Source organism: Schistocerca cancellata, chromosome 2 (genome assembly GCF_023864275.1).
Source record: "Schistocerca cancellata isolate TAMUIC-IGC-003103 chromosome 2, iqSchCanc2.1, whole genome shotgun sequence".
In the NCBI taxonomy this organism is placed as follows: domain Eukaryota; kingdom Metazoa; phylum Arthropoda; class Insecta; order Orthoptera; family Acrididae; genus Schistocerca; species Schistocerca cancellata.
Window position 1 is genome coordinate 171,988,104 of NC_064627.1, and position 13,987 is coordinate 172,002,090.

The 13,987-nt window shown below is 38.2% G+C and overlaps 1 protein-coding gene across 1 annotated transcript in view; it reads right to left on the reverse strand.

Annotated features, from left to right (window-relative positions):
• The window catches only part of LOC126161492 (uncharacterized), a 307,720-nt gene that overhangs the window by 270,556 nt on the left and 23,177 nt on the right, over positions 1-13,987 (reverse strand). The window contains exons 2-4 of the mRNA XM_049917389.1: positions 12,531-12,775; positions 5,654-5,764; positions 5,478-5,571 (exon numbers count right to left, since the gene is read on the reverse strand). Of these exons, the coding sequence (XP_049773346.1) occupies positions 5,478-5,571; positions 5,654-5,764; positions 12,531-12,775 (450 nt within the window). The remainder of the gene's footprint in view (positions 1-5,477; positions 5,572-5,653; positions 5,765-12,530; positions 12,776-13,987) is intronic.

Here is a 13,987-nt window from a genome sequence, read left to right on the forward strand (position 1 = left end):
AATGTACATATAGTTATGTAGTTACGCAGAGAGGAAGAGGTTAGTATAGAATACATCAACATGGAGAACTTCATCAATCTGTCTTTGGACTTTAGACCACAACAAAAATCACATTAACAGTAATGACACCATTCTCCACAAGACATAGGGTCACTGCTTTCCAGTAGCCTGACATTTAGAACAGCTGTGTTCCCTATAAACACTTCTGAGGGAGCACCTACTTAAATGCAGCACAGATAACACTGATCACAAACTTACCAAGCACAAGAAACAGCAAGTGTTTACTCCACCAGTCACTGATGGTCGAGTCTTCATACGGTAAGACCACTATCAACTGACTGAACAACAACCACATTCTGGTACAGTGACATGGCTCTCAAATTCAAGCATATTTTTTACTTTTAGATTTAATTTATTTAATGCATGGGGACAACAGCTCAATCTTGTTCCAAAATAACAAATAAGTTGAAGAGTTATTGAAACAATCTTCACTTCAGTAAAAAATATGGCTTTTCAATCTCTTCACCACCCATGACAAAAAATTTGGTTTGTAAGAAATTTTTTCCATTAATGAATTATGCATAAGAGTCCATAAATAGTTTGATGAAACAAATTGGTTTCTGCGGCACTTTTACGATTGTGTAGGCTGCCAGATATTCTAACAGCAGGACCAGCACCATGAAACTAAACGGCCTACAGGTACCTGGTTAAAATTGTACTTCTAAGAAAGATAGAAAGCAATAAACTGTTGTAGAAATGTAACATCTAGTCCCATGCTGCACCAGTCCTGAATGAGAATGCCCCTGGGACTTTGGGAGGGGAGGGGGGAGGGGGATGAGAGAAATTCTTGCAATGTTGGTAGATTTTAGCATTAGCACTACTAACTCTCATCCAGTGTCAATGACAAACAAAGTGCAGGTCAGTTCATTGTTAACTCCTCTCAATAAATGTAAACACTATTTCCATATTGCAAATAGCTGACAATTCTGTATAACTTTTAGTGATACGTGTGTAATTGCGTATATTTTTATGGACAAGAAGAGTCAGGAATTCTTAACACACAAATTATAACTGCTAGTAAGGAACCTGGTCTGAAACAAGGTACACTGTACCCAAAATTGAAAGAGCAAAAGTACAGAAAGCATCCAGACTGAACAAACTGTCAGTGCCATCATCATCCACTACCAAGAAAGTTAAGGAATGAGTCACAAATTTAGATGCAGTGGGAGCCATAAATTGCCTCAAAATTGGAACATGCTGCTTGTTGTATCTTGTCAAACATTGAGTAACCAGAGAGAATGCTGAGGATCCAAGATCGACCTAAGTTTGTGAGTTCAATAAACTCATGGCTGCACCTGTGCCCACTAAGTCTGAGCACTTTGTTCATCATTAGCACTTCAATAAAAAGTTTGTTAACAGTCAAAAGCACTGGTGAGACGATTAACATCCATGTCCACAGCAGGGGGCTGGGAACAATACACAGAAGCTCTATGTCCATTTTTTCTACAGTTGTGGCAAGTCACCCAGCACTTAGAGCACACAGTCCTGTCATGTTGCATGAAACAGTATGGACAAGGCAGGATGGAGGAGCTCTGTTGTTGTTGTAGTAGTTGTTGCTGTTGGGCATGGTGCTGTCCAGTACAATGTCACACCAAGCCTCAATCTGATCACCCGCGGCACAAGATACCTCAAAACATTCAGCAATATTCGCATTGCAATGCTTGTTGGCACACTTCCTCGTCAGAGGCCAACCAAATGGTGGTGATACAGACCATACAATCAACATAGGAATCATGGTGATCATTGGTAATGAACTGACATTTGCGAGTGAGGCCGTGGAGCTCGGCCACCCAAACCCAGTAGGACTGGTGGGGCTGTTTCTGACAATGATAGAACTTTACATGCACCACAATGACACACGTGTTTATGGTGATAATTGTCAGAATTTACACATTTTGTCAAACTAAAGCCATATATTTTCCTGGAGCATAACTAACTGGCACAACAACTAGCAGATCCGAGGAGAAATCCACAAAAGGAACAATGCCTTACATACGGTCGCATCAGTGACACCAAAAGCAACAAAGTGTTGGCATTCTCTTAAGCCTCCCAGTCTTTGGGCGCATCGTAGTAAGGGGGAACAGGCAGCGAGTACACCAACAATTCATAGTCAATGTGGCTGACAAGCTTGTGATAGCACAATCAAGTAGACTGAGCACAGGGAAGTGAACACCACACTCACTGCCAATTGTGTTGTAATGCAAGACACAAACAACAGTGCAGCCACAATTAATCAAAGTTAATTCATCCGCATACAAATGAACAATAAACACAGAGGCTGCGACAAGAATATGATAAGGACACTACAGGTGAGCCTGGTGGCCAATCCGGCAGATGCTGCTTGCAGACTATTCGAAGTACAGCACACCGGCGACCAGGTACCACAGCACGCATTCAGGTACTGCATACAAAGTCATAGCATTCACAGTCTCAAGAGTGTTAGAAAATAAATGACGCTACAATATTACGAAATTCTGTATTTAAAGCAAGTAAGTAATAATTCTCAGTCTGTTTATTTAAAAATCAAATGCCATAGGTGAAAAAGCATTAAGGAGGACTTCTTGATCGTTTATGTTCTGAATTCAAACAGAATATGGATATGAACATCAACAGTACAAAAGCCAGCAAGAAGCATGGAAGAGTCAGAAGAAAGTTACACTAGAGTTATGTGCAAGAACGTGAACACACAATATCAAATGGACTGGAAGGATTGTAAAACACACAAGCTTCTAGGCAATGTCTTACTAGAATTACAGGATCAAAGACTCCAAGAATAGTTAGTCTGGTAATAGGGAACAATTCATTATTAAGCACAACATAGGGAAAAAAGCACAGACACTGTTTCAATCAGGTTGCAGAAACACTAGTTGATTAAAGCCTCTGTGACCTGGACTCTCAAACTTTATATAGACACAAACGTAATTGTTGGGTTCAAATTAATGATGTGAATATAATAGAGGGAAACATTCCATGTGGGAAAAATATATCTAAAGACAAAGATGTTGTGACTTACCAAATGAAAGTGCTGGCAGGTTGATAGACACACAAACAAACACAAACATACACACAAAATTCAAGCTTTCACAACCAACGGTTGCTTCATCAGGAAAGAGGGAAAGACGAAAGGATGTGGGTTTTAAGGGAGAGGGTAAGGAGTCATTCCAATCCCGGGAGCGGAAAGACTTACCTTAGGGGGAAAAAAGGACAGGTATACACTCGCATACACACACATTTCACACATTTCCATCCGCACATACACAGAGTGTATACCTGTCCTTTTTTCTCCCTAAGGTAAGTCTTTCCGCTCCCGGGATTGGAATGACTCCTTACCCTCCCCTTAAAATCCACATCCTTTCGTCTTTCCCTCTCCTTCCCTCTTTCCTGATAAGGCAACCGTTGGTTGCGAAAGCTTGAATTTTGTGTGTATGTTTGTGTGTCTATCAACCTGCCAGCGCTTTCGTTTGGTAAGTCACATCATCTTTGTTTTTAGATATATTTATATAGACACACACATACATAAAATAGTTACAGCAAAGGTCTGGCTTCTTTAAGACAATAACTCTGGATCTGCATTCATAAATTTGTCCTAGGTGTCTACATAAGGAAGTGAAACACTAATGCTATGTCTTCCCGTAATGTTACATTGCCTTCTACAAACCCAGGACCATTCTAAGGGATCTACATCTACACCTATACACTGCAAACCACTTAAAGAGTAAGATAAGCACTACTTCCCACTGTACCAGTTATTAGCGCTTTTTCCTATTCCATTCCCATATGGAGCACGGAAAGAAGGATTGATTAAATAGCTCTGTGTGCACTGGAATTAGGCTAATTTTGTCTTCACAGTCCCTGTGTAGCGGTTTTTAGTATATCCCTAGATTCATCACTTACAATTTGGAAAACTAACTTACAAAGTAGGTTTCTACACGATAGTTTACATTTATCTTCAAGAGCTTCCATATTCAGTTCTTTTAGCATCTCACTGATGCTCTCTCATGGGCCAAACAAAGCTGTGGCCAATTGTGTTGCCCTTCCCCCTGTTAGTCCTATTTAATACAGGCCCCACACACACACAACCAATATTCTAGAATGAGTCACATAGGTCTTTTGTAAACGGTCTCCTTTGTAGACTGGTTGTATTTCCCTAGTAATCTAACGTAGTTTGCCACATGCTTTACTTATGATTAAGCGTATGTGATCATTCTATTTCATTTCGCTATAATTTGTTACTGTCATGTATTTGTATGAGCTGACCAATTCCTAACATGTCTCACTGGTATCGTAGGCAAGGATTATTATGTTTTTCTGCTTTGTGAAGAACAAAAATTTTACATTTCTGAATAAACTTTTTTAAGGCAGTACTTCATTATAGATAACTCCATTCACATTGTTTCGAACAGGTCACTGGACTGTGGCAATAATCACTGCCATTAAATAATTATTATCTCTATATAAATATGAAGGTAATAATAGAAGGAAACATTCCACGAAGGAAAAATATATCTAAAAACAAAGATGATGTGACTTACCAAATGAAAGTGCTGGCAGGTCGACAGACACACAAACGAAATAAGACGACAGGAAAGATTTCGAAATGCAAAGGCGACAATAACAAACGTAATTGTTGGGTTCAAATTAATGATATGGTTATAATAGAAGGAAACATTCCACGAAGGAAAAATATATCTAAAAACAAAGATGATGTGACTTACCAAATGAAAGTGCTGGCAGGTCGACAGACACACAAACGAACACAAACATACACACAAAATTCAAGCTTTCGCAACAAACTGTTGCCTCATCAGGAAAGAGGGAAGGAGAGGGAAAGACGAAAGGATGTGGGTTTTAAGGGAGAGGGTAAGGAGTCATTCCAGTCCCGGGAGCGGAAAGACTTACCTTAGGGGGAAAAAAGGACGGGTACACACTCGCACACACACACATATCCATCCACACATATACAGACACAAGCAGACATATTTAAAGACCCAATTAAATATGTCTGCTTGTGTCTGTATATGTGTGGATGGATATGTGTGTGTGTGCGCGCGAGTGTGTACCCGTCCTTTTTTCCCCCTAAGGTAAGTCTTTCCGCTCCCGGGACTGGAATGACTCCTTACCCTCTCCCTTAAAACCCACATCCTTTCGTCTTTCCCTCTCCTTCCCTCTTTCCTGATGAGGCAACAGTTTGTTGCGAAAGCTTGAATTTTGTGTGTATGTTTGTGTTCGTTTGTGTGTCTGTCGACCTGCCAGCACTTTCATTTGGTAAGTCACATCATCTTTGTTTTTAGATATAAATATGAAGGTATTTACAGTTGACATAAAACTAGTTCAGTGGGTGCTAAGAAATTAGCTGCTGCAGATAAAGTATGATTTATTTCTCCACCTTTGAATGCAGAGAAGGTTGTTTTACTCACTTTCGCTGGTTCCAGTAACTTTTCATATAGTAATTCAATATCGTCATTTGGGTTTTGTGCTTCTACATGGTTGGTTAAGTTTCTCAGTACCAATCTGCAAAGAAAAGTCTTTACTGCAATTACATTCAAAGCACATTTCTACCCAGATATAGCACTATACACAAATAATACTAAACCTGAACATATAACCAGTACTTCCAGCAATAAGGACCTCACACTCATCATCTCTCTCAATCACAGATACATTAACGAAAGAGATTCCTGCTTCACCTTCACCCTTTAAGCACCTGCAAATTGAATACAATTTTAAACTCGTGAATTAAAAGAAAGTAAACTATTCTACACAAATGACAAGAGTTACCTTACAAATATTTTTAGTTTGTATTCAATGATGTGTAGAAAAGAAGAAAATAATTTGGACTACAATAAATGGGCAGTCTGCACAACACTGAAATGTATGAAAATAAACTGAACAAAATTTGTAAAACTGCAAAATTAATTTGCATGGTGGAAAAACAAAAGCTCTTTCCCAGCACACTACATACCTCAAAACAGCTTATGTCTGGGTACTACAACATCTAAAAATGGTCCTCAGTAGATATTAACCATGAGCTGTGCATGAATTTTATAAGACTTATGTTAACACTTTGGAAAGCAGTCACTCAGAGGAATATTGGGCCTAGGAAACCAGCCATTTATTCCATTATTTAAAGTGTTATTGGTGTGTATGTGATTGATGAATCTTTTAAGAGTAATACTTGCCAAAAAAGGGCCAAGTTTCAAGATTTATTTTTCATATTTACCTTAGTTCTCTGCTAGATTAATTTTAAAATAATGATTATGGAAAGTATAATTATCCTGACAAGAAAAACATGTGAGGTGAGTTATTGAGTAACTTCTTGCTCACTCAACAAATGTGATGACGTAGCAGAATCACAGCAAACTGCAAAACCTAATGAGTACATACACGAAACTGCATCAATGCAATCATATTGGCTCAGCTATTCATGACAGCAGCTGTTACATTCACAAATGTTTCTAATAAATGAAAAGCACCCGTTTACTTTTGTTCTACAATATTACTTTTATTACGTTAACTGGTTTTTGGCTTACAAGGCCATCTTCAGACATTTACTGAGCATTGTCACCAAAGAAGTTACAATGTTTGCAAACAACATTGGAAAATAAGGAATACGTCTAGACTGAAGCAGGAGCATACAGTAAGTATGCATCTTTGACAGCGTGGTGGTAATGCAATGAAAAAGTACAAAATTGAACAGTAAATAAATAATAATAGAGTAGATAGGAAAACCTTTAACACAAAATAGGAACAGCATGCCTACATTAATAAACAAAACTAATAAAATAAAATTAGTACTAGACAAGGCTACATCAGAAGGTATGAAACATGGAGAGTGATACACAAACCAATTAAAAGAAGAAACAATTATCAATGTAACTTCAGAATACATAAGGAACTTAAACAATATCAACAAGATAAACAGAAACAAATATAAGCAGGAAAATGGAGGCGTTTGAGGGAACATACAGTAAATGTAATCTTTGAGAGTGTGGTGGTACTGCATTTTAACATTAACATTATATTCAAAACAGTGGCTATGTAACAGTTTGCATTAAATGAATGAACAAAGTAAAATATGAAAAATATTTGATGAGACAACTACAAGAGGTGTTAAACATGGACAGTAACACAAGCACCAGTTAAGGGGAGCAGGAGGTGCCTATGCTGCCCATGTTAAAATCACTAAGTTTGAGGAACATTTATGAATAAACTACCAAATTGATTTTTTCTTTTTTTTACATATAGAGTGGTTTAGTATTGCAGTTATGACTGAGGGATTTAGGAGTATCTTTTCTAGTTTCCTTCCAATTATTTTTTTATAATGACCCAATATTTTTTACAAATAATTGCTTTATAATTAAACTGAAATGAAACTACTGAACATATTGCCAAATGGCTGTGTTACAATGTAAGTTTGACCACTAGGAGTGCTGTATAAAAATTACATCTCTCTAGCTTGAGTGGATTTTGAGAAAATGTTCCTTATATTCGAAAAATTCTAATTTACGGGAAATGGCTATCAAAGTTTCTCAATACATTCCTGCACTATAGAATGGATTATCATTGTCTTCTTCTTCATCCTCCAAAAGCTTCCTCTTCTGTCTTCTTCTCTGGTCTGTTGTTCCATCATACTTCATATGCCTTTCTCTTCTTTCTGCTTCTCTTATCCTTTCTCTGTCAATACTTGTTAGTGCTCGTACAGTGTTCACCCGAGCTGTAAATCCTAATGCCTTCAGAACTTCACACTTCACACTGTTCCCTTGGTTGTAGGTTGCTTTTGCATCATAAATGCCAAAGTGCAGTGTTTTTATGCTTTTAGGAATCACTTTCCAAATCAAATTGTTTATGCTCTCATTAGGATTCTGCGTCTTTCCGTGTAGACATTTGTGTAACAATTCTGGCTGTGCTAAGTCATGAAAAATTGGTTCTATTACATTTAGCACAGCTGCTGGCAAACCACGTTTGCGATCATAGTCCTTTTTTGCATTATATTTGCACCAGGAATCTTTTGGGCACAGGCTGTGTTGAGGGTATTCATTGGAAGAGGCGGTATGAAGGAACAATGCCCACACTGCTTTTCGCATGTCACCAACATTACTAGTATTTTGCCTTATAGCATACCCATAGTATCTCTGTAGACGTTCAATCACCTCATCAGTAAGCCTGCCTCTCCCTCCTATTGTCTTTCCATCACTGAGCTTACTTGAACCCAAAGTTTGTTTGAGCCTTCAAAGCCGTGCACCCATACGCTTTTGCACATGCCCAATGCATTCCAACTTTTCAACTACAAATTCATTTCCATATGGTTTCAGTTCCTCTATAGTCTTGAAACCTTTGGAGTCACCGTCCCCAAGGTAGTATTTGTACCTGACGTTGTATCTGGGAACTGAACGTTCAAAAATTTGTTTCACTCCATCCACTTCCATTGCTCCACTTGATCCACTAAAATTTGCCTCACAGGTTCCACTGTGCTCTCCTTTGATTTTATTTTTGTACCTACAATGTTTTGATAATATTGCAACACCTATCACTTTTGCACTATCACCAGAAGTAGCAGTTACAACCCCATTCAGGGATTTATGACCCCTTTTTTGCCAGGAACCATCTAATGCCACTACCAAATCCCTAGAACCACCGTTCATTTCTACAGATTCCTCCACTGCTTCCTTCATGGCTTTCAAAGCCACATCTTCAACAGAGGATCCTACCAGTTCACAGTAGTACCTAAATTTGCTTGGAGGCGATGGCAAGTTCATAATACCACAAAACAGTTTACCAGCAGCAGACCCTTTTCCAACGGATCGAAGACCATACACAAGTCGAACATTCACATCAAATGCTCTAGATCGTCCATTTTCACCAAAGAGACTGGCATGTGAATTGTAGAAAGTCACTTGATACTTGCAACATGCACAGATTATCTTCATCTCACACGCTAAACCAAAGTGCTTTGTTATCTCTAGTCTCACTCCTACACTTGAACACATTTTGCACAGAACACTTTCTTTCAGCACAGAAGATAATAATCCAATTTTCAGTACTTCGTTAATATCATCACTGTCACTAACATATTCACGAAATCTGTCACTTCCACCAGTCAGCTTCTTGCTAGAAGATGTCACAGGGCTATGGCCGGCCATGTGTTGCTTAGCAGAAGAATGCACTGTTGCAGTAATTGTAGTATCGCAACTTGGTATTAGTGTTAAATTTCTTTTCCCTACGTTCTTCCTCTTCTTATATACACGGTTACTAAAACGTGGCATCGTAACCAGAACAACGCTTTACACAAGAAGTATAATACTACCAACAACAGGCGCAACACTGAACTAATTCAAAACGGTAAACAGCAAAGAGACGATGTTCCGCACTCTTAGTGCTTCATTTGTCACGGAAAACAATGTAGCCAACCATTGCACACCCGCTGTGTGCGTAACAGGCCGAGAAAATCCCAAGCAGTTCGCCAGGAAGTCACGAGAGGGTGTTAGATGCATTCAGCGGCCGCCCATTTCCTCTGCAGGTGTGGGGTAAAATGGTAATAACTCCACTTCTAGGGCGAGTAGAACAATAATTCAAAGTTTACATTAAAGAGGAATGTTCCAATTAATTTTCGGTAGCTAAAAAAAAAAAAATCTTAATTTTTTGGATTTGACCACCCCCGGCTCCCCTTAAAAGAAGTTTTAATAAACTTCTGTCTACATGGAACACAAAGACAACTTCGATAAAACAAAAGAACTCAATGAATACAAGAAAATGGGAGTATGTAGGAACAGACAGTATGGGAAGTAATGAACAACAGATGATTAGGAGAGGGGAAGTGTTTAGTTATGTCTGGCCATTTAGGATTAGATCTGGACTGTGAGCAAGATGTTTGTCAATTTCCAGGGCTTTCAGCAGGTTGAGTTTATGGCCTTTGTTTGCTAAGTGAAGTACATGGGACACTGGCTGGTAGTTGTGATCCTTACTCAGTACATGCTCAGCAAATGCGGAGTCAGAATTCTGCAACCTCTAGCTGCATTCAAGTTCAGCCACAGCCTAGTTGCTATGTCCATTTGACTGACCGATGAAAAATTTTTCACAAACAGAACAGGTGATTTTCTATACCACACTGGTGGCTAATAACTGGATCTTATCTATGCTATTAAAAACACACTGGGCTGTTGTGTTCTTAACATAGTAGGAAAGTCTATTCTTGCAGGCTTTCGGTGCTTTGGCTACAACCTGCGATACCTCACCTACAAATGGTAGTGTACACCATTTCTTGCAGACAATGGATGGGGAGGCAGGTGGGGCATAGAGGAGGAGTATAATTTTCTGTTTTTGTTTCCTGTGCAAGATGTGGTCTATAAGAACCAAGCTGGTGCCACTGGGTGAGGTAATAAATTTTATTGTATCTAACTCTGCTTTAAAATAATCTCTGGACATGGGGACAGATATGAGATGGTGTACCATTGAGTGGAAAGCTGCATGTTTGTGAGCTATGGGGTGTTGTGAGCAAGAAGGTATTACTGTGTCTGTAGTTATAGTTTTTCTATAAATTTTGAAATAATGTGCACATGTACTGATGTCAATGGTGAGATCTAAGAAGTTTTGGATTTGTGAACTGAATATACTCAGGACGTCATCTACATATCTAAACCAGTATTTGATATTTGCACTAAAAATTTTACATTGGTCAATAAGGCAAGAGACATAGCAACTAGGCTGACTGAGCATGAATGCAGCTGAAGGTTGCAAAATTCTGACTCCACATTTGCTGAGCATGTGAGGATCACAACTACCAGCCAGTGCCCCGTGTACTTCACTTAGCAAACACAGGCCATAAACTCAACCTGTTGAAAGCCCTGGAAATTAACAAACATCTTGCTCATAGTCCAGATCTAATCCTAAATGACCAGACACAACTCAACACTTCCCCTATCCTAAACTTCATATAACCATCTCTGTTGTTCATTACTTCCCACGCTATCTGTTCCTACATATTCCCATTTTCCTGTATTAATGGAGTTCTTTTGTTTTATTGAAGTTGTCTTTGTAATCCATGTAGACAGAAGTTCCAATAGTTAAGGTTTTCTTTTGAATGGTACTTGTATTACTGCCCACGTTTAACATCTCTTGTAGTTGTCCCATCAAATATTTTTTGTATTTTACTTTGTTCATTTATTTAATGCAAACTGTTACATAGCCACTGTTTTGAATATATTGTTAATGTTAAAATGCAGTACCGCCACACTCTCAAAGATTACATTTACTGTATGTTCCCTCAATGGCCTCCATTTTCCTGCGTATATCTTTCTGTTTATCTTACTGATATTACTTAAGTTCCTTATGTATTCTGTAGTTGCATTGATAATTGTTTCTTCTTTTAATTGGTTTGTGTATCACTCTCCATGTTTCATACCTCCTGATGTAGCCTTGTCTAGTAGTTATTTTATTTTACCAGTTTTGTTTATTAATAGAAATTGTAGAAGGCATACTGTTCCTATTTTGTGTTAAAGGTTATCCTACCTACTCCATTTTTATTTATTTACTGTTCAATTTTTTACTTTTCATTGCATTACCGCCACAGTGTCAAAGATGTTACTTACTGTATGGTCCTGCTTCAGTCTAGACGTATTAGTTCTCTTACAATGTTTGCAAACAACATTGGAACTTCTTTGGTGACAATGCTCAGTCAATATCTGAAGACGGCCTTGTAAGCCGAAAACCGGTTAAAATAATAAAAGTAATACAGTAGAACAAATGCAAACTGGTGCTTTTCATTTATTATAATATTGTTCTACCAAGAACCGACGGAAGATTCTGTTAATAAATGTTTCTTCCAAAATAATCCTAGAAATTGACAACAGACGGCAGAACCAGTCAAGGGGGCACATCAAGAGACGTTCATACATTGTTCTCATGCAAAATGAATCCCAGTTTTGAGTGACAGAGGGTTCACATGTCAAGACAATCACAGCCCGACTTATACTTGGATGCAGTCTCCAAAGTGTTAACAGGGCAGTATGAAAACTTCTTGTACCACGCAAAAGATGTACTAAATTACAAATAAGATATTGGAAGTTAAATGCATCAAGATGTACTATTATGAAAAATAACAATACAAGTAAAGGTAATCTCTCGCATCACAGACGAGGTGTTAAACAGTCGACAGGCACATACACAAGATTAAACGTGTTCAAATTTTTTCAAATAACTAACAAATGCATGCATACACAACACAGCTACTTTGTCCTGGACAACAATACAGCCTAGGACAGTAACACACTGACACATGAAATAAAAGTACAATCAGAAGAATAATTTAACAGCAACGAACCTCACCAAATAAACAACTGAGCAAATCTGACATTAGTAGACTACAGTATAAACCAAGACAGTGCCAAAATATTCTGATTTGCAGTCATACATTCAAATTCTAATGTAGCTTCATATTAACTGTTATTTTTCCCCTCAAAATTTATAAAACTTACCTCTTGAAAATACCTTTCTTCTCGGCAATAGAATAACATTCCACACCTTCATCCTTAACGCAGGCAAACAGGAGTGTTCCATCCTGTGACAATGCAAAGCAGTCTACTACAGAAGAAAATTCAATATTTAAGCAGCAGTCTAATGATGAATCACTACTAGCGAAGACAATTAAGTTCTTGTCAACGCCAACACACAAAATGCCAGAAGAATGTACTGAAGCAGTAACTCTGGGAATTGCATGAACCTGCAACAGAAGGAAATCCAGTCACTGGAAAATAAAATAAGAAAACGTCATTCTTATGTAATGACTATTTTCCCATAGTAATTAATAGTAACTGTAGAGTTCTGAAGCAAAATTTTCAAACTACCAAAATTTAAGAGGCAAATTTGAAATTTTGAAGAACTTGAATCTGTGCTAAACATATTCATTCCATTTCCAATAAGACAAATTCACAAGTACAGTTACAATTGCAATACAACTTTAAAATACTTGAGCTCACCAAAACAGAACTTAGTGAATCTAAGTTTGTAGGTATTCTATGGCCATGTCATTACTCCGTAAGCTGACTCTGTGGCAAAAGATACTTCTGGTACCACTAACTGATCCCTCTTTCCCATTTCACTTGCAAATGGTGCATAGGTAGAATGATTGTCAGTAAGCCTATGTATTAGCTCTAATTTCCTCAAATTTTCTCATTGTGGTCCTTTCGCAAGACGTATGTACAAGGAAGTAATATGCTGTTCACTCTTCCTGGAAACTACTCTCTTGGAATTTTATTAGTAAAGCTCTCCACAATATACAACACCTCTCTTGTAGCATCTGCTGATTGAGTTTTTTGATCATCTCCATAACACTTTCACATGGACCAAATGCTCCCACGATGAAACAGACCACTCTTCGTTCATTTCCTCCACCTCATCTATCTGTCCTACCTGTTAAGGGCCACAAATTGATGAACAACACTCAAGAATCGTTCGAAAAAGTGCCTTTTAAGCCCTTCTTTAGTGGATGAATTACATTTCATCAAGATTCTTCCTATGAATCTCACTCTAGCATCTTCTTTTCCTACTATTTGTTTTATGTGGTTGGTTGGTTGGTTTAAAGGCAGGAGATGGGACCAAACCACGAGGTCATCGGTCATCGGTTCCTAATAAAACAACATCACAAGTGTGAGAATTAAATGGACGAAACATATAACACAAAACGGAAATAAAGGAAAAGCCACAAGAACGAAGGGAAGGCAACGAACACTAAAAGGAACAAAAGAGGACAAGAAGACAACAGAGAGACACTAGAAACAGAAGAGAGTAAAACATGAGAGAAGATTACAGTGGCTGACCAACCACAAGAATAAAAAGGAAAGCCAGCCACTCTGCAACACATTAAAACCTCCCACCCTAAAAGCACTAGGGTGGAGGACACAGGGGGACAAAGGTTATGCGCTACAACCTAGAC